The sequence below is a fragment of the Protopterus annectens genome, chromosome 7.part0 (assembly GCF_019279795.1).
Source record: "Protopterus annectens isolate FY-2018-M chromosome 7.part0, PAN1.0, whole genome shotgun sequence".
NCBI classification, from domain to species: domain Eukaryota; kingdom Metazoa; phylum Chordata; order Ceratodontiformes; family Protopteridae; genus Protopterus; species Protopterus annectens.
Window position 1 is genome coordinate 1,286,871,527 of NC_056739.1, and position 19,936 is coordinate 1,286,891,462.

The 19,936-nt window shown below is 43.9% G+C and overlaps 1 protein-coding gene across 1 annotated transcript in view; it reads left to right on the plus strand.

The window, feature by feature from the left end:
* UBA3 (ubiquitin like modifier activating enzyme 3) overlaps positions 1-19,936 on the plus strand; it is a gene marked incomplete in the record, with an annotated part of 1,621,434 nt that overhangs the window by 730,147 nt on the left and 871,351 nt on the right. Inside the window, 1 exon segment of the mRNA XM_044077904.1 lies at positions 9,952-9,995. Coding sequence (XP_043933839.1) covers positions 9,952-9,995 — 44 coding nt within the window.

Consider the following 19,936-nt stretch of genomic DNA (forward strand, 5'->3'; position numbering starts at 1 on the left):
CCATTGGCGATCAAGACGAAAAGGAGGGGAGTGAGGGCAGTACCAAGAGTCAAACGGTAGAAGTTAAAAAAGGATAACTGTAAGGTGGAGTTCAGGGAAGGGTTAAGACAGGCGATGGGTGGCAGTGAAGAGTTGCCAGATATCTAGGCAGCCACAGCAGAGGTGGTAAGGGAGACAGCTAGAAAGGTGCTTGGTTTGACATCTGGTCAGAGGAAAGAGGACAAGGAGACCTGGTGGTGGAACGTGGAAGTACAGGAGAGTATACAGAGGAAGAGGTTAGTGAAGAAGTGGGATTGCCAGACAGATGAAGAAAGTAGACAGGAGTACAAGGAGATGAGGTGTATGGTGAAGAGAAAGGTGGCAAAAGGTTAAGGATAAGGCATATGGCAAGTTGTATGAAAGGTTGGACACTAAGGAGGGAGAAAAGGACCTATATCGATTGGCTAGAGAGAGGGACCAAGCTGGGAAAGATGTGCAGCAGGCCTAGGGTGATGAGGGATAATGAGAGAAATGTACTTGCAAGTGAGGAGAGTGTGTCGAGCAAATGGAGAGAGTAATGAGAGGCAGATGAATGAAGAGAATGACCGAGAAGGTTGGATGATGTGAGGATAGTGAATCAGTAAGTGCAACGGATTAGCAAGGAGGAAGTAAGGGCAGCTATGAAGAGGATGAATGGAAAGGCTGTTGGCCCAGATGACATACCTGATGAAGCATGGAGGTGTTTAGGAGAGATGACTGAGGTTTTTACCCAGATTGTTTAATGAAATCTTGGAAAGTGAGAAGATTCCTGAGGAGTGGAGAAGTGTATTGGTACATTTGTAAGGAAAAGGGTGATGTGCAGAGTTGTAGTAACTACAGAGGATAAAATTGATCAGCCACAGCATGAAGTTATGGGAAAGAGTAGTGGAAGCTAGATTAAGAAGGGAGGTGATGATTAGTGATCAGCAGTATGGTTTCATGCCAGGAAAGAGCACTACAAATGCGATGTTTACTCTGAGGGTATTGATGGAGAAGTATAGAGAAGGTCAGAAGGAGTTGCATTGTGTCTTTGTGGACTTGGAGAAAGAATATAACAGGGTGCCTAGAGAGAAATTGTGGTATTGTATGAGGAAGTCGGGAGTGGAGGAGAAGTATGTAAGAGTGGTTCAAGATATGAATGAGGGAAAAGTGACAGTGGTGAGATCTGCAGTAGGAGTGATGGATATGTTCAAGGTGGAGGTGGGATTACGTTAAGTATCATCTCTGAGCCCTTTCTTATTTGCAGTGGTGATGGACAGGATGAAAGACGAGATCAGGCAGGAGTCCCCATGGACTATGATGTTTGTGGATGACATTGTGATTTGTAGTGAGAGTAGGGAACAGGTTGAGGAGACCCTGGAGAGATGGAGATGTGCTGTAGAGAGGAATGAAGGTCAGCAGGACTAAGAATGTGTGTGTAAATGAGATGGAGGACAGAGGAGTGGTGAGGATGCAGGAAGTAGAGTTGGCGAAGGTGGATGCGTTTTAAATACTTGGGACCGACAGTACAGAGTAATGGTGAGTGGTGAAGAAGGGAGTGCAGGCAGGGTAGAGTTGGTAGAGAAGAGTGTCAGGAGTGATTGCGACAGATGGGTACCACTAAGAGTGAAAGGGAAGGTCTACAAGATGGTAGTGAGACTAGCTGTGTTATATAGGTTGGAGACAGTGGCACTGACGAAAAAACGGGAGTTAAGAGCTGGAGGTGGCAAAGTTAAATATGTTAAGAGTTGCATTGTATGTGACTAGGATGGAGAGGATCAGAAATGAGTATATTGGAGTGTTAGCTCAGGTTGGACGGTTTGGAGACGAAGCCAGAGAAGCAAGACTGTGTTGGTTTGGACACATGCTGAGAAGGGATCCTGGGTATATTGAGAGAACGATACTAAGGATGGAAGCTGCCAGGTAAAAAGAATGGAGGGAAGGCCTAAGATGAGGTTTATGGTTGTGGTGAGAGAGGACATGCAGGTGGTTGGTGTGACAGAGCAAGATGCAGAGGACAGCAAGAAGTGGAAACAGATGATCCACTCTGGCGACCCCTAACGGTAGCAGACAAAAGATAAAGAATGTGTTAGTGCAGGGGTTGTTATGAATATTGTTTGACATTTATTAGGAATGATATGTATGTGACAATAATTGAATGTTTTCCACTATTTTTGCTATATCAGTTTCCAGTATTTATGAACTGTATTAGATTGTTTATTTGGAGGGATTTATTGATTTAGGTTCATACTAGGCTATCTGCCCTAGGGCATTTATAAGCCTAGCCAGAATGTGTTTGGCTTTCGCCACCCATTTTAAATTTATTTTGCTATGCCCTTTTTCGAGGTTAGTATACTGTGCCTCTGTCTAACAGTGACACAGAAGTGATACCCGGGGTAAACCTACGATCTCCCATCCACTCATCAAGATTCCTCTTGAAGTGAGTCAATGAGGGACTCTGCCTAACCTGGACTGGGATTTTATTCCAGAGTGAAGGGAGCCTCTGGGTTATGAATCTGTCCCTCCAGCATGTCCTATTTATTTCAGTGCTGAGGTTCAAGTCTCGAGCGTGGCTCGATGGGATTTGGATTTTCTGAGGTGCAGCATGTCCATTAATTCTGGGTTGGACATGGCTTTATACGTCAGGCACAGATCGCCTCTGAACAGGCGGTATGCCACTGAGTAGAGCTGGAGTTTCTTTAACCGGGCAGCATATGGCATCTGTTTGAGCCCTTTGATCCTCTTGGTGAGGTACTTTTGGGGTCTTTCCAGTTGCTGCAGGTGTCTGGTAAGGTACATCCCAAAAGGGGCATTGTACTCAATTATGGGCCTGATGAGGGATGAGTAAAGAGGCACAATGACCTCCCTGATCTAGATGTGAATCCCTTCATGATTAGGTGGGCTGTATAAAATGTTTTTCTAACCACTTTGGCCACGTGGTTGTCAAATGAGAGATTGCTATCAACTTGGGTCCCCAGGTCCCTAATTACTTCTTCTGTACTTAATGGATTACCACCTATGTGGTAATTTGTGGGCACTTTGTTTTGCCAAAGGGATGACTATACACATTTTGGCATTTAGCTTGAGGCCATGGCTCTGGCACCAGTTGTCTGTTTCTATGAGGCCCTTTTGGAGGATGCTTGTGTCGGCTGGAGAGTCTATTATGGCGCCCAGTTTGCAGTCATCTGCGAACTTGGTCAGCCACAGTCCTTCCGTGTTGGCCTGTACCTCCGAGAAATATATACCAAACAAGAGAGGTCCCAGGACTGAGCCTTGTGAGACACCACTTGTAACTGATTTGGAGTTTGACATGGCTCCAGCAATTCTAACCATGTGGGTTCTGTCCTTGAGCCAGTTTGCAATCCATCTAGTGACATAGGGGTTTATATTTAAGCTGGTAAGCTTATCTATAATGCCCGAGTGGGGTATTGTATCGAAGGCTTTTGCGAGGTCCAGGTAGGCTGTGTGGACCACCTTCCCTCGTCAATGGCCTTGGTGACTGTTTCAAAGAAATCAACCAGGTTTAAGAGGCAGGATCTGCCCTTAACAAAGCCAAACTGGGTAGGATCCAGTGTCTGTAGGTCCCCAATATCTTTATTTATGAGGTCCATGATGATCCTTTCCATAGCTTTGCAGACCAAGCTAGTCAGGCTTATGGGGCGATAGTTTCCAGGATCCGTTGAGGCACCACCTTTATGGAGAGGGACCACTGTTGCTGTACGCCACTCTTTGGGCACATATCCTGTAGTAAGGCTGAGATTGAACAGTAGTTTTATGTTTGGGTTTAGCTCTTCTTGGAGTTCATGTAGGACGCAGTCCGGGACACCGTCTGGTCCCATTGATGCTGTGTTTTTTGCTTTGGAGAGGGCGGCTCTTACCTGAGAATCTGAGATGTCAGGGGGGCAGCACTCTGCTGGTATAGATATTTGCCCTTTTGGTGGGGAGGGGGGGGGAGAAGTTTGCGCTGAACCTGTCAGCTAGGATGTTGGCATTGTCTGTGGGTTCAGTGTATTTTTTTGTCATTTTGGACTAATTCTGAGCATATCTGGGAATTACCACCCAGGTTCCTAACATAACTAAAGAAAGCCTTGTGATTATCCTTTAGACTTGGATAGTGGAACAAGGCAGAAAGAAAGTAATGAAAGAAGAAAGGTGTATAGAAATATGAGTGTGAATAAAAAGGAACATGACAGGAACAATTTAGTTTTTGTTACCAAATATACAGTGTTCTCAGAACAATTTAGGCAATTAGTGAAGTATCATTGGAATATTCTAGAAAAGAGTAGATATCTTAATGTAAGAGAAAGTGGATTTCACATTTTCGTACACTAGAGGGAGAAGTCTAAAAGATTTCTTAGTCCATGGGGAATTCAGCTCCCTGTTATGGATGTGATTTCAGGGATTTCCACACATGGCACCTTCCCTTGTTGGGAGGGTGTTGCTATTGCAAGCATATTGTAAAAATTTTTCTAAAATTAATGGGAAGAAATTTACCATTAAAGGTACTTATTCTAGTGACAGGAGAGGAATAGTTTATGGTCTGAGGTGTCCCTGTAATGAAGTATACATAGGAGAAAGTAAAAGATCATTTGGGGACAGGTTAAAGAACATCTGAGGGACATTAGAAAAAATAGGGAAGAAAATTCAGTAGCCCTTCATTATAAAGAAGTACATAATAGTATAAGTAGTTTAGAAGCAACAGTTTTAGGATAGGTTAAATTAGAATATGGCTTAAATATAAAAAGTAAGTTATGGAAAATGGAATCGGTTATAATTTCAAAGTTCAGTACTTCAGCACCCACAGTGTTAAACAGAGAATGCCATTGGCAGTGTTTTCTTTAATTAGCACTGAAATTAAGTGGATTTAATTAAAATAGTGTTAACTGAATATGGGATATAAGGCATGCTGTTAGAACAAAGTAGTATACTCTGAAAAGGCTGAGGCGCTAGAGGAAATAATTTTGTCTGTTTTTTATTGACTGTATTCTACTATGAGAGTGTGTGTCTGTTTTTTATGGACAGTACTCTACTACAAGGCAGAGCATTTGCTGAACTTTTTATTGGATCTTTTGCTGTTCTACAAGTGTTTTAATAAATACTGAAGTTGATCATTGGCTTTCTTTTTTTGGACTGTGGTTCTGTGTGTTATGAATATTGTTTGACATTTATTAGGAATGATATGTATGTGACAATTGAATGATGTCCTTCATGGATGCATCTGCAGTCATAACAACTGGGTTGTCAAACAAATACCTCATAAAGATTTCCACTCTTACTGCCTTTGTGCCCTCCAGCCCACAGCCTGTAGCAGCCTGTTGGCAGCCTGCTTTCTTCAACCTGCGCCCAGCTTGGCGCCGCGGAAAGGGTTCGGCAGTTTTTTTTTTCTGATTGATTTTATTCATTATTGCGCCGCGGATCCTCATTATGCGATTTCTGCTAAAAGAAAAAAAAAACCGACACTCGCGGTCCATGCGTCCGGCTCTCCAAAAACCATGGTTACAAAAGTGAGTGTCTCGTTTCGCCGAAAGAAAAAAAATCAAAAAAAAAAAAAATCTATTTCTTCTATTTCTACCACAGCTGCTACCACTCTGAATCGGCCTCCAGAAAATTTACCCCACCACGGTGCTTACCACTGACTTATTGCTGCTAGGCCTCCAGCAGCCATGTCCATTAAGGCCTCTAAAGCAGCCAAGACTACTAAAGCAGTGCCTGTTAAACCCCCTCAACCAGGCCCTCTTCTAGTTCTCAAATGCTTACTTTGGCAGAAGATTTATTTTCATTAATTAGAGGATCTCAATCTCTGATGATTCTGCTGATGAATCAGACATAACTGACCAGCCAGAACCAGAAGAATTCTCCTTGAAACCTTGCATGCCATGCGAACAGTTCCAATGGCAGCAACAGGATTTTCAGACTCCAGAAAAACTTAGGACCTGCACCTTCCACAGCACAGGCCCTATAGCTATACCCTCCTTCTCTCTGTGGTGGATGATGCTTTCAATGATGTCTGCTCCAAACCAGACAGATTTTACAGGGTGCCAGATACTCATCACCACCTTTACAAGGCCCTCTTGCAGACCCAAACTATATCCCAGGGTCAGATAGCTAAAAACCCTATTCCTTCTGAGCAAGGTCATTAGACAGATGGGGTAAGGTTTACACTTCAGCCTCTCTCTCAGCTAGAGCTTTAAATTGTCAGTTACACATGATACAATACCAAGAGTTTATGCTTGATCAGTTAACTAAAAAGCTAACCACTGATGAATCTCTTGATAAGAAATATGTATTAGAAATGGTAAATAACATACAGCAGAGTTAGTAACCATTCTTTAAAATGTGGCTATGATGCACTGGATTTATTTCAGCCAGCACTGATGAGCCATGTAATTTAGAAAGCATGCAAAATAAAGCATTAAGCTCACAAGCTCATGTTAAATCTAAGTTGCTAGATGCTCCTATGGAAGATAAGTTTGTTTGGTACACCTGCCCAGCAGGTTATGTAGAGAAAAAAATGGAAAAAAAAAAAAAATCAGTCAAAACAGTTAAAGATTTCCTGCAGGTTCAACCCCAAGGTTTAGCAGGAACTGGCCTCCAGAGGCAGAAACCAATCCAGAGGAAGAGTACCCAGAGACGACAGTGCAGGTAACAACAGAGGCACAGACTCAACCTCTGCCACTACATCAACACAAACAAATAGCAGCCTCTCTAGGCGAAAGCTAACCTTATTTTCAAAAACTGGCACCACATAACAAAGGACAAGTGGATTTTACAAACCATAGATACCAGTCAAAGAGGAAAATCCACCTCCAAATCAATCAAAACAAAAACTCTAACAAACAATAATGGTGTGCAAAAATGAGAGAGCTGTGGAAAAAAAGCCAGCAGAGCAGAGGAAGGGGGGTTCTCAGACTATTCCTTGTTCCAAGAAAGGAAAAAAAAAGGAGACCAATTCTCACTGTCCCACCTTAAATACATACATCATTGTCCCAAAATTCAAAATGCTGACCCTATACCCACGTCCCCCCATTCGACAAATCTGCAGAAGATACCTCAGATTTCTTGCAGGATCAGAGCACTATCAATTCTCAGCATTGCCCTTTTATCTATCTACTGCCCAGAGTTCACAAAAAAATGCCTGGCATCAGTAATCGCCATTGCAGAACATAGGAATTCAAATTTATCCATACCTGGACGACTGCCTGCTACAAGGAGACAACAAAAGCAAGCTGACAACACACAGTCAATCTTCAAAAGTCAAGACTGATACCATCCCAGACTGGACACAGTAAGACAAATGGCATTCCTAACTACAGAAAAAAAAAAAAACTCCTCTTTACTTACTTGGCACTAGCAAAACTGAACAAGTTAACAGCAAGAAAGGTACTGCAGGCCTTGGGTTTCATGGCATCATGCATAATCCTGGTTCCATTTGCCAGACACTACAGTGGTACCTAAAGAATTTATGGTCCACTAATACCATGCTTAAAACAGGAGTTCCTATGGTGGGGTCAATTTCACCTACACATCAACCACAGACAACACCACAGTCATGTGGTACATCAACAACACTCAGCTACAACATCCAGTTACAGGCAATATTTGATATGTTAAGCAGGACCATCGGATGCCCACAAATGGCAGCTGCACCCGGACATCTTCAAGACCATCTAGAAGAAATGGGGAATGCCTCAGATAGATCTATTCGCATCCCTCTCAATCACCAGCTCAAAAATTCTGCACAAGGACATTCCACCCACTAGCATGGAAAGTGGACTCACTCTCCTTCAGCTGGTTGATACACAAAGTACTACTAAAAAAGGAAGAGCGTTCAAGGATAATCCTGATAGCTCCAAACTGGCCAAGACAACACTGGTACCCACTGCTGAGGAGCATGTCTCGAACAATATGTGGCCAATACCCTGATGCCTTTGATGCTAACTCAGAACAACTACAGCACCATGCATCCAAACCTAAAAACTGACTGCATGGAACATCACATAGCAGCTGCTAATCCAGAACTTTCACAAAGAGTTAAAGACATTATTCTTTGAAACACGCAGGCCTTCAACAAGAAGGAACTATGCTGGGAAATGGAAAAGGTTTGTCATTTGGAGTTCTGAAAGAGGAAAAGATGTATCAAACATAGATACTCCTCCATCAAGATTCATGCATCAGCTATTTCAGCAGAATACAGCTTTGATCCACCTGTTTATTCACACCTTTTGCTCAGGCAGTTCCTCAGAGGAATCAAGAACCACCATTGCCAGCTTGGGACTTAAACTTTGTGCTAGAAAAATTGACTGAACCAGCAGCAACAGCAGACCTACAACACCTGTCATGGAAAACTGCTTTCCTGGCAGCAATACTTCAGCGAGGAGGGTTTCAGAACTACAGGCCTTAATGGCAGTGCAACCCTTCCTAATCTTCCACCAAGATTACCTTCTTTCCCAACCCACAAAACAGAGGGGAAAGGAAAATTCAAACAGACAATCTCCAAATGGATAGGAAATTCCAATTCCACAGAACATAAGACCTCATTCTACAAGGGCAACAGCCCTGCTGTACTGCAGGGATCCTAAACACACCATAATCTACTTTTATCCTCCTTTCCCCTGGTGGTACTAGGGGTGTTTTACCTCCTAATAGCTAACTAGTGGGGGAGTCTTAGCCTTCTACAGGGCTTCTGGCATCTGGGACATCTACATTTATGGTAGGTACAAAACTGTACTTTTTCCATTTTTTTGCTAAATCTGTTTCCAGTATTTATGAGCTGTATTAGATTGTTTATTTGGAGGGATGTATTGATTTTGGACTTGTGTGCTGTCCCAGTTAATATTTGTGGTCCCAACAATTATTTGCGTCACCAAATCAGCATATTATCCATAGTATTGTTATTTATAATGTGTTTTGGATAAGGTTTGGTGAAGAGGGAAGACTCATGTTAATATTTGCAAATAATATTTTAGGATGACCCCCCCCACTAAAATTAGTTAAGTATCCATTTAGGGTGATCATATGTTGGTGTATTGTTTAGTGATGTAAGCTAGGTTAAGGTTTGCATTTCTATGAATTATTGTTAGAAAAAAAAACTCACTGTAGAGCTGGATCTGTTACATGTGGTGTGATAACATTGCCTTGTCAGGTGTGATATCTAACCGTCCTTTAACTAGGATTAAGTAATTGCTACTGTTTTACCTGTTGCTGTTTATTATCCAAGATTCCTGTACTGAACAGTTATTGTTAATACTGGCAATGTTCACATAGGCTGTTGAAAAATCTTTTGGCCTGAGAACTGGTGAACCTGGGTTGGGATTGTAAGACTAACAGTATAATCAATAGGGCTGGTATTTTTGGGTCTGCAGCAGAAAGAATATACTATTTGGGTAGTAACTTGCTAACAGTATGATGCTATCTGTTGTCTGGAGCTGGGAGAAATTTCTGATGTCTCATAGGAATTTGAATGTGGCAGAAGTGTTTTACCTAAGAGAGATATTGGACTGCTGTTTTGGGTAAGCATTTTGGGGGGTAAATACCATCTTAAGGAAATTAGTTTATCAAGCAAAAATAAGCTTGCGGATATGAAGTTTAAAAAGCCTTGAAAGCTGAAAAAAATGGAGTTCAAAAGTTTTTGCCGAAGTAGGATGTGCCATATAGAGCTGAAAGGGGATCGTCACCCCACGTACTAGATTGATAATTGCTTTTTCCAAGGTCAAGACTCATTTCACAGCTTTGTCTTCATTGATTATTGTGTAGAGGCACCATGCCTTTATCTCAGTTTCATTTTAGAACAACCACTTACAGCATTGCTGATTTTTTCTTGCATATGTTGTACAACTGAGAGGTTCTCTGTAGGATTTTTAATATAGTCAGTCTGAGTACTTCACAGTGTGTGTTATGTGGAAAGCAATGCAAGGCTTTATAACCTGCTAGTTTTCCTTTACAGAATATACACAGACATTTTAAGAAGATACAAGATTTGGATGAGTCTTTTTACAGACGTAAGTATATATATGGGTGTGAGTATGCGTATATATAATATGTATATATGTGTATATACATGTTTGGTACGTATATTTTTTGGAATTTTAACTTTTTGTTGCATATTTTCAGAAACAGCACAGTTGTAATGCTAAAAATGTGAATAGTAAATTAAGTATAAATTAAAGCCTTGAAATAGAGGGTCTGTTTACTCTGCTGTATTTAAAATTACTTTTGTTTTCATCTCTATAAAGATTCATAGAATGTATGTGATGATGTTTTGGGGGTGTTTACTAAGCAGTTCATCTGGATATGCCCCCCCCCTAAGTGCGCACACACTAGAATGTTTCATCCAGTACTGTGGTGGGTCACTTTATGTACACTTTCAGATTTCATCGTGCATGAAAAACTGTCCACTGAGCTATTAATACTTCTCATTTGAAGTTCTTGTTCAACTTCATTACATTTTCCCAGACACCATAGCGCAGTTTAATTTGCTGATTTCTTAGCATTTGTTTTACTTGCAATATCCTCTGTCAGCAGGTTGGGCAGCCGCGATGGTGCAGCAGTTAGCATTGCCGCCTCACAGCAAAAGGTTCTCCGGTTCGATTATTGGCTGGGGTGCCTCTATGCGGAGTCTGCATGTCCTCCCTGTGGTCACGTGTGTTTCCTCTGAGTGCTCCGGTTTCCTCCCACATCCTAAAGACATGCTGTAGGTGGATTGGACACTCTAAATTGGCCCTAGGTGTGAGTGCGTGTGTGCCTTCTGTGGAAGGTTGGGCGCCGGGCTGGCAACTCGACATGGTAAAACTCCACTGCCAATCATGAGCAGACAGGTGATCCGCTGTGGCGACCCCTAACTGGGGAAAAGCCGAAAGAAGATGATGATCCTCTGTCAGTAGGTTGAGAACTTTTGCTGTATGTTGAGTATTCTTGTTTCCTTTGGGGATGCAATATGCATAGTGAATGGCTGAGATGCTCTTTTCCATTATAGACTGTCCAGCTGAGGTCTGTCATAACTGTGTTACAGAATGTGTGCCTGCAGGACAACCCCTTTTTTCTTCTAGCTGTTTCATTTTGCTTCTCAGTTTGAGTACATCTGTGAACAAACGTGCATTTGCCATTGTAGCTTGTTTTTTATGCTGTATTTTTTCAGTGTTTTAATTTGTTTTACTCCTAAGCTAGCAGACTGGGGGTTGTCACGCACCCTACTCCAGGCTGTTCCTGAACAGAATCTCCTTGGCTCAAGGTTTCTGATAGGCTGTACAGAAACTCTAGCCAAGCTCTGATCCCCTCTTTGGATTCCCCCATAAAAAAAAAAAGGGATGAGGGAGCTGTCTGAGAAGGCAGGGAATAATGACTCTGGGAGTGACCAAGGAATAAGTTGGATTATTCTACCCAACTTTCTTTTTTATTAGGGTGTGACAGACACAGCACCGTTTTGACACACTGAAGAAATCTCATTTGGAGGCATGCTGTACAAGATCATGAATACTTTGGATAGGAAGCCAAGGAGGCATCCGATGCTCAGAAATGCTACTGTGATTTACTGGGTCTGTTTGTTACTAAACCTGTGGCTATTTCCCTATTTTGGGAACTCATTTGGATGCTTTGCTGCCAGCCTCTAAAAAATTGGGTACTTGGCCCTCTGCCCCTAAGAATTTGGACAAAGTTTTGTAGGGTCCAGTAGTTCCATAATTTTTTTTTCTGTAAGAAACCAGTGGCAGATCTGTCCGTAGTTTCTGTAGAGCCAGAAAAGGAGTCCAGCTCTTTGCCCCCCAAGAAACTCAACACTATATGTGGAGTCTTGTGTAATAACCCAGTGGCAGATCCATCAGTGGTATCTGTGGGTCCAGAGAAAGAGGTTCATATTGGTTCCTCCTCCTGTACTCTACCAAATGACAAGGAAACCAGAGTGCTGTTTACCATTTGGGAAGAAAGTTTGTACAGCTGTCATTGTGGCCATCAGGCCTGCAAATTGTATGCACATATGATGAGATGCCAAACTGCTCTAATGTATCAAATCAAGGAGAAAATTGGTAGAGGGTTTGAAGGGGATCTGTGTGCAGAATTAATAATAAACCAAACTGCTAGATGTTCACTGTTGGGAGTATTTATTACACTGTTGGGAGCATTTATTACATTAGGGAACCCCTGTTGAGGGAGGCCCAATGTCCGGCCAGTATACCCAAAGCCTTTAGGTTGCTTTAAAGTACACCGTAAGTCGCACGTATGCTCCTTGCATAACATAAGGTATAAAAGTGACATCTGGACATAACCATCCTCAGAACTTATCTGCCAGTCTGAACGCCAGCACTTGTTCGTCTGTCTGAATGCCTGTCCTGTTGCTGGCTCACCAAGCCGTTGCAGATAAGTGCTCCACTGGGGTTCTTTACTTATCCTTTTTTATTGTTGTTTGTGTGTTTCTTGTCATCCAGGAAGGGTAAATGCCAGTGTGGGAGACAGATTCCCAGTAAAAACCACCATGACCAATGTCTTTCTTGCTTGAGTGCCTCTCAACCAGATGCCCTGTTCCATTTGTCAGGCTTTTGTACCTAGAACCTACAATCTTCTTTGGTGCTCTATCTTGAAAATCATGTCTTAAGCTTCTTGCAAAAGATATGCTGGAAGGTACTTCCTGTTCTGAGGGACAACCATCGGTGAAAAAAAAGGCCAAGAAGCCTAGACCAGAATCTTCTGCTGTTAAGCCTCCACCGGACATCTCTACCAAACTGAGTGAATTCTTGGAGGTTTGCTCAACTTTGGATTCCTCTGCGGTAACCAGGTTGGAGACTGGTGGAGATCTGACTTTTAAGCACGTCTGTTTCGGATATTCAGGGGGAACCATGGCTGATCAACTTTGAGAGGCCTAAGGGTGTTCCTCAAATTTTAGTAAGAGAAGTCCTTACTACCACCATCATTGAATCCATCCTGGGTCAGAGCCTTCCAGATTTTATAAGGCAGACATCCCATTGAAGAGAAAGCAAAAGACTAAACATATTTCTCCTGCTCCTAAAGATCCACAGGGTAAATAACAAGGCCTTCACTTAGGGTCTGTTTAGTGCTTTGATAGCATTGAAACATCCTCAAGGAGTTTCTGTTGCAGCCACCCCCCCCCCCCCTTTGGTCCTCTACTCTAAAAAGACCCAGGGAACAGGATTCCTCTGGGGAGGAACTGGATTCTGATGAGGAATCCCTTGTTTACTCTTCCCAGGCTCCCTCTCCTTTGGACTGTGATCAGGAGAAGAGGAAGCTACCAGCTGTGATACTCCCTTTGAAGAGATTTTTTTGAGGACATGATCACCAAGATGATGGAGTTGTTTAAATGGGATTGTTCTCAGGTCTTTGAGGTACATAAAATATATTATGAGTTGCTGCAGATGGATTCTCCTAAACCTTCTGCAGTTCCTCCTGTTTTGGCTGCTTTGTTGGATGCATTTTCAAATGCTTCTAAGGCTGCAGACTCTAAGCCTCCTACTCCCAGTAAACCTGATTGATTCTGTAGGGTACCTGAGGACTGTAAATTTTTGTACTTGTGTCCTTCTGCTGACCCTCTTGGTGGTGTCTGTAGCTTCTGACAAGCCCTCTCCTTTGCTTCCTTCTCCTAAGTTACTGCTCTCTGATAAAGATAGCCGAACCATGGAAAAGCTAGGCAAGAAGATTTATACCTCTGCTACCTTGGCTTTTAGGGCTGTTAATTATCAGACCCATATGTCCAGGTACTTTGTTGGCTCTCCTATTCCAGGCTTGTCATTTCTGATCTTACAGACTGAGTGTAAAACTTCTGCTCTTTCTCTGTTTGGGACTCTGAGGTGGCTCATCATTCAGTCAAGTGTAGTTATGCAGCAGATGCTTCCTCTACGTTTGCTGCTCTTGGATCAGTACTGAGGAGGTATTCTTGGCTTCAGCTTCAACCTTTGCCAGATGATATTAAGGCTACTTTGATGGATGCCTCTGATAGTCAACACTTGTTTGGTGAAACTCCTACTGCTGTGTTTTAAGTTCCATCAGGATAAGGGCAAGGCTTTACAGGAACTTAAACATGTTTATTTCTCATGTGCCTAAATTTCAAACTCACTACCCCAATAAGCCAGCCTTTGTTCACAGGCAATCTCGCCCTCTTCCTAAGGGTAAAAAAGGTGGCAAGTGGGCTCATCCTGCTAAGGCTACTCAGGCTTGAGTGCCTCAGAAGTCTCCTTTTTCAGATAAACCAGCTGCCGTCTGACTATCCTATTCTTCCAGCCACTTTCTTTTCACCCCTCGCTCTGTCTTCCTGTTTGACTACAGATTACTCAGGATTACTGGTTCCTCTCCATTATTCGCCAGGGATATTTCATGGTTTGGACCCTCCCCTTTTATGGTTGATGTTCTTTTTGTTTCACTGTTGCAGTCATCACACTTGGGTTATATCCTGCCAGGGGTAGCCCTCAGTCAGCCTGATTACCAGAGGCTTAGTATTTCTGCGTCTGTTGCTGTTGCTTCAGGACTGACGTTAGGTCGTCAGGGGTATAAAAACAGGCAGCCGACACCATTACATCAATCTTTCTTGCCGAAGAGCCTGAAGCAGAAGCAGTTTGCACGAGTGCCGGTTGGCCGCTACCTGAGTTTTCGTTTCTGAAATTGAATCATCCTGAAGTATTCCAAAGTTAAGTACCCCATTGGGGATCCTATTTTCTTGCTCTAACCGATGTCAAAGTTAACAATTGTCCTGCCTGTGGAAAGCAAATACCACACTGAGATTTCCATTCTTACTGCGTCATCTGTGCCCAGACCACAACGTACCTCGCTGTCGGTTTTGTTCAATGCCTGAACTATTCATCTTCAGGCCCTTATTGTAGCTAAATACTTTTGTTCTCGATCTCCATATTCCAAAATAGATTTGGTAAGCCATCTGACTACCGATCTTCCAAAAAATTTAAAGGATAAAGACAGAGACAGACCGCACAGGTCCAAAACTGCCGACGACGCTTCCTTTAAACTAGTCGCCAGTTCGCCGGTACTCAGTGAGGTGCTTTCACAGACCCCTTGATGCCTCCTTTGATGGATTCACAGGCCGCTACCGAGACCCGTTAGGAGTCCGGTAGGCCACGAGACTCTCTAATTACGGAACCTGTGGATATCTCTACCTCTGATGGGTCCGGAGCCGCTGTGCAGGCACTGGCTTCTGTGGAAGTTCTTCGCATTACCGATATTCGACACAAACCAACGACTTCTTTTGTGTTTTCAGTTCTTTCTAAAACGACCCAGTTTCTATGGCTAAGAGTACGAGCTGCTACTAAAAAAACTACGACCCAAACTCAAGCGCCTGCTTCCTTGCCACAATCTCAGATGCTTAAAATGGCAGAAGACCTGATCAGGGGAAGCCAGCCTTCCCCTGCTAAAAGAAAGAGACTTGTCCCCAGCAGCTTTAGCTGACTAAGAGTCCGACGACTCTGAGGTTTCTGAATTTGAAGACACGCCTTATCTGCCTATGAGGATTCAGATGCAGATGAATCCATTCCTTCTGCCTCCCCGAGGATTTTTCTTTTGGTGAAACCCTACATACTTTGAGAGAGCATTTCCACTGGGAATGCCAGGATTATCCTCAGTCCAAAAAGAGACTCAGGGAATTTTTAGATTTACCACAGCACAGACCTTTAGCTATTCCTCCTGTTCTGGCTGTTGAGGATGATGTATTTATGGAATCCAGTCTAACTCCTGATACTTTACCCCCTGCTCCAAGGAAACCAGATGGGTACTACAGAGTCTCTGACTCTCTCTCAAATTTCTTTTCAAAAATCCTACTGCTGACCCAGAGGTAATCTCCCAAGGAGCTAAAGGAATAAAAGCAATTACAGCTAAGAATCCCACCCCTTCAGACAGGGATTCCCGAGCTTTAGACAGATGGGGTAAAAAAGTATACACCTCCGCAACTCTCACCATTAGAGGATTGAATTGTCAGTTCCTCATGCTGAAATTCCAGCAACATACTATGGAACTTATTAAGCAAAAATAATCTACCTTTCCTGACTGCAGAAATTAAAGAATTACAGGAGCTTACGCATTCTACAAGCCAGGTCAGCAAGCATACCCTGCAAAGTGGGTTTAACGCCATAGAAGCATCTTTTACAGGGCAGCAGTCACAGGTTCTGTACCTAGAAGGCATGCCTGGCTTAAGGAGCAGACCTTGTCAAATCAAAATTATTGGACACGTCTCTGAACAAGGACAATTTGTTTGGCACAAAAGCAGAAGAGGTTTTGAAAAAGATGGAAGAAAAGGCCAAGTCTATGCAGATGGTCAGTTTTTTTGCAAGTGCAGCCTCCAAGATTCAGTAGGCATTGCCACTCAAAACATTGGTCCTTTCCAACTCCCTCAAGGCCATCTCAAACTAGACCCAGGGGAAACAGACCCCCCCCAGATTACAGTCTCATGGTATGCAGAGATCTAAGCAGTGGAGTACCTCCACCTCTAAAACAGGGAGTGCTAAGCCACCCCCTTACGGAAAGAAGTCTCAACCCCATTCTTCACCTCTGCCTAATTATTCATGCCCTTAGGAGGAAAACTTGCCCACCATGCAAAAACTGGACCTCCATCACTAACGATCGATGGGTCCTCAACATAGTATCCCAGGAGTACAAATTTTATTTCCACATGCTGCCAACCCCAAAAGGGTTCCCAAACTTTCCTCCAAACCAGTGGGCAAAGGCACAAAACCATATTCAGTCCCTGCTCTCCATAAGGGCAATTCAGCCTGTTCCCGCAGAACAGATAGGCCAAGGTTTTTATTCCAGACTTTTCCTGGTACCCAGAAAAGAGGGCACCTGGAACCCAATCTTAGATCTATCCATTCTAAACACCTTCCTGGTGGTACCAAAATTCAAAATGCTTACCCTACAGCAGCTTTTCCCTATGCTGTCCAAACCTGCCTGGTTAGCCACCCTAGACCTAAAGGAAGCCTATCTGCACATCCCTATCAGGGACTCCTGCAGGAAATATCTATGTTTCAGGGCCGGATCTATGCATTATCAGTTCTCTGCACTTCCCTTTGGCTTATCTACTGCTCCCAGAGTTTTCACAAAATGCCTGGCTCCAGCCATTGCCTATTGCAGACCGAGAAAAATTCAAATATACCCTTACTTGGACGATTGCCTGATTCACGCAGATAGGAAAAGCTGTTGCAGCACCTGACATTTGTAAATGACCTTCTAACCTCCTTGGGGTGCACAATCAACGAAAAGAAATCCAAACTAGTCCCCAGTCAACAAATTGTATTCCTGGGAGCAAGCTTGGACACAGCGTCCCAGATGGCATTCCTTACTCCAGAAAAACAAGCCTATCTGACAGGCTACTTCGCTCAAATGGTCACCAGAACCCAGCTATCTGCAAGGAAAATCCTGCAGGCTCTAGGGTTCATGGCCTCCTGCATTCTACTAATTCCATATGCCAGACTGCATATGAGGAAACTTCAGTGGTACTTAGTCTTTGGTGCCAACATTTTCAGGACCTGGAAACTGTCATACCTATAATACCTTGTCTCAGGGCAGAGTTTCTGTGGTGGGCAGAAACATGCAACCACAACAAGGGACTTCCCTTTACACAACCCCATGCCGCCCAAACCCTAACCACAGACACATTAGACTGTGCCTGGGGTGCACATCTGGATGGCAGGTGCATTCAGGGCAACTGGAGCCCAAACCAAATTCATCTGCACATCAACCAAAAAGAGATGCTAGCTGTTCAACATGCTCTGACAGCTTTCAGATCCCTACTCTCACCGGGGCACCTTCTAATAAAAACCGACAATACCACAGTGATGTGGTACATCAACAAGCAGGGGGGGACCCAGTCTGCAGGCTAGCTGTGACCCTGCGGAACATGGCCTCAGCTATGCACATTCACCTGCGAGCTCAATTCCTGCCAGGCAAACAAAACTCTCTGGCAGACAACTTAAGCAGAAATCTCCTAGACCCACATGAGTTGCAATTAGACCACATCTCCAGCTTTCTGACCCAGAAATGGGATACCCCGAAGGTGGACCTATTTGCCTTCCCCTACAATCACCAGCTCAGCAAATTCTACACCAGGGTTCCTCACAGCAAGGCTTGGAAAGTGGCTGCCCTATCCTTCCAGTGGGCAAACCTCTCAGTCTATGCATTTCCCCCTCTGCTTCTTCTTACAAGAGTACTAAAGGTAAGGCAGGAAAGACCAAGGGCAATCCTGATTGCCCCAGACTGGCCATGCCAACACTTGTACCCACTATTGCGTAGTCCGTCACTGGTGCCACCATGGCACCTACCCCAGATTCCAACCCTCCTCACTCAGCAGGAGGGACAGATCTTTCATCTGCAATTGCAAACCTTGAACCTTGCAGTCTGGCTTATTCCTTGAATTCTCCTCCAGTGGCCATCCTAAGCAAGCAGGTACTGGATGTCATTCGTGAAGCCAGAAGACCCAGTACAAGGAAATCCTATGGTGGTAAGTCGAAAATGTAATTTTCCTAGATTCACTCTGAAGGAGCGGATACAGCACAGCCCTCCTTACCTCTCATCCTGGATTACCTAGCAGACCTACTCCACAGAGGCCTATCCTTCTCTTCCATTAAGATCCATGCCTCTGCCATCTCTGCTCATTACAGCACTGAGCCACCTCTCTTCTCTCACCCTCTCATCAAACAGTTCCTGAGAGGGGCTAACAAATTAAGGCCACCAAGAGCAGCCCCCACCCCTGCTTGGGACCTTCATTTTGTGTTGCAAAAGCTCACGCTACCCCACTTTGAGCCTGCAGCATCAGCAGAGTTAAAATTCCTCTCTTGGAAAACAGCCTTGCTTCTGGCCATCACTTCAGCTAGAAGAGTGCCTGAGCTACAAGCACTTGTGGCTGTGGGAACCCTTCAATGTTCGTGTTACACTGCTGCAGTCATCACACTTGGGTTATCCTGCCGTCAGGTGGTCCCGCAGTCGGCCAGAGTTCCAAAGTCTTGGTCCGGCGTCGGTTGCTGTCGCTTCTTCCCTGACGTCAGTGCGCCAGGGGTATATAATATTCATCCAACGCCATTTTCTTGAGTCTTTCTTTCCACTCGGTGCCCGAAGCAGAAGCAGTTCGCAAGTGCCAGTCGGCTGACTACTGAGATTTTCGAAGTCGAATTTCAGATCCAAAGTCTTCAATAAAGCTAAGTACCCCGTTGGGGAAACCTTTTTCTTGCCTCAGTCTGATGTCAGAAAAAGTTAATAATTGTATTTCTTGTGGGAAGCAAATACCTCATAAGGACTTCCACTCTTGCTGTATTCAATGCCTAGGCCCTGATCACGACGTCACTAGTTGTCGGTTTTGTGCTAGATTTAACAAACGCACTATAAAAAGGTGTTTTGATTTTGCTTTACACTACTTTGGCCGAAGGTTCAATTATATTATGCCGTCGGATCAGCCGACTACCTCAATACCGAAAAAACGCAAAGACAAGGATAAGGGCAGGCATCCGAGGTCCAAAACCAGTGATGAAACCTCTTCTAGGCCAGTTGCCGGTTCTCAGTGAGGTGCTTTTGCAGCCCCTGACACCCGCTACCTCAGAGCCACAGGCCGCTTCCGACTCCCACGTGGAGGTATCCAGGCCTCTGGAAACTCAAGGTATTGGACCTACGGAAACTAATCCCTCAGATGGGTCCGGAGCCGCTGAGCAGGCATCGGCTTGAGGGCGTTTTCAGACCTTCACAGCTTACCATTAAAACAACAGCCAAGACAAAGGCACCATTAAAGACAAAGAAACAAGTACAGCATTCTCCTGGACAGTCCTCCATGCCTAAGAAACAGATGCTTAAAATGGCCGAAGACCTCATTACTCTAATCAGGGGTTCCCACCCCCCTCCTGAGAAAAGGCCTAGGCAGGATACAGACTATGACTCCTCTGATCAGGTTTCCATTTCCTCTGATTCCTCTTCAGACCAGGGATACTCTCTACCCCCCTATGAGGACTCTGATGCTGAG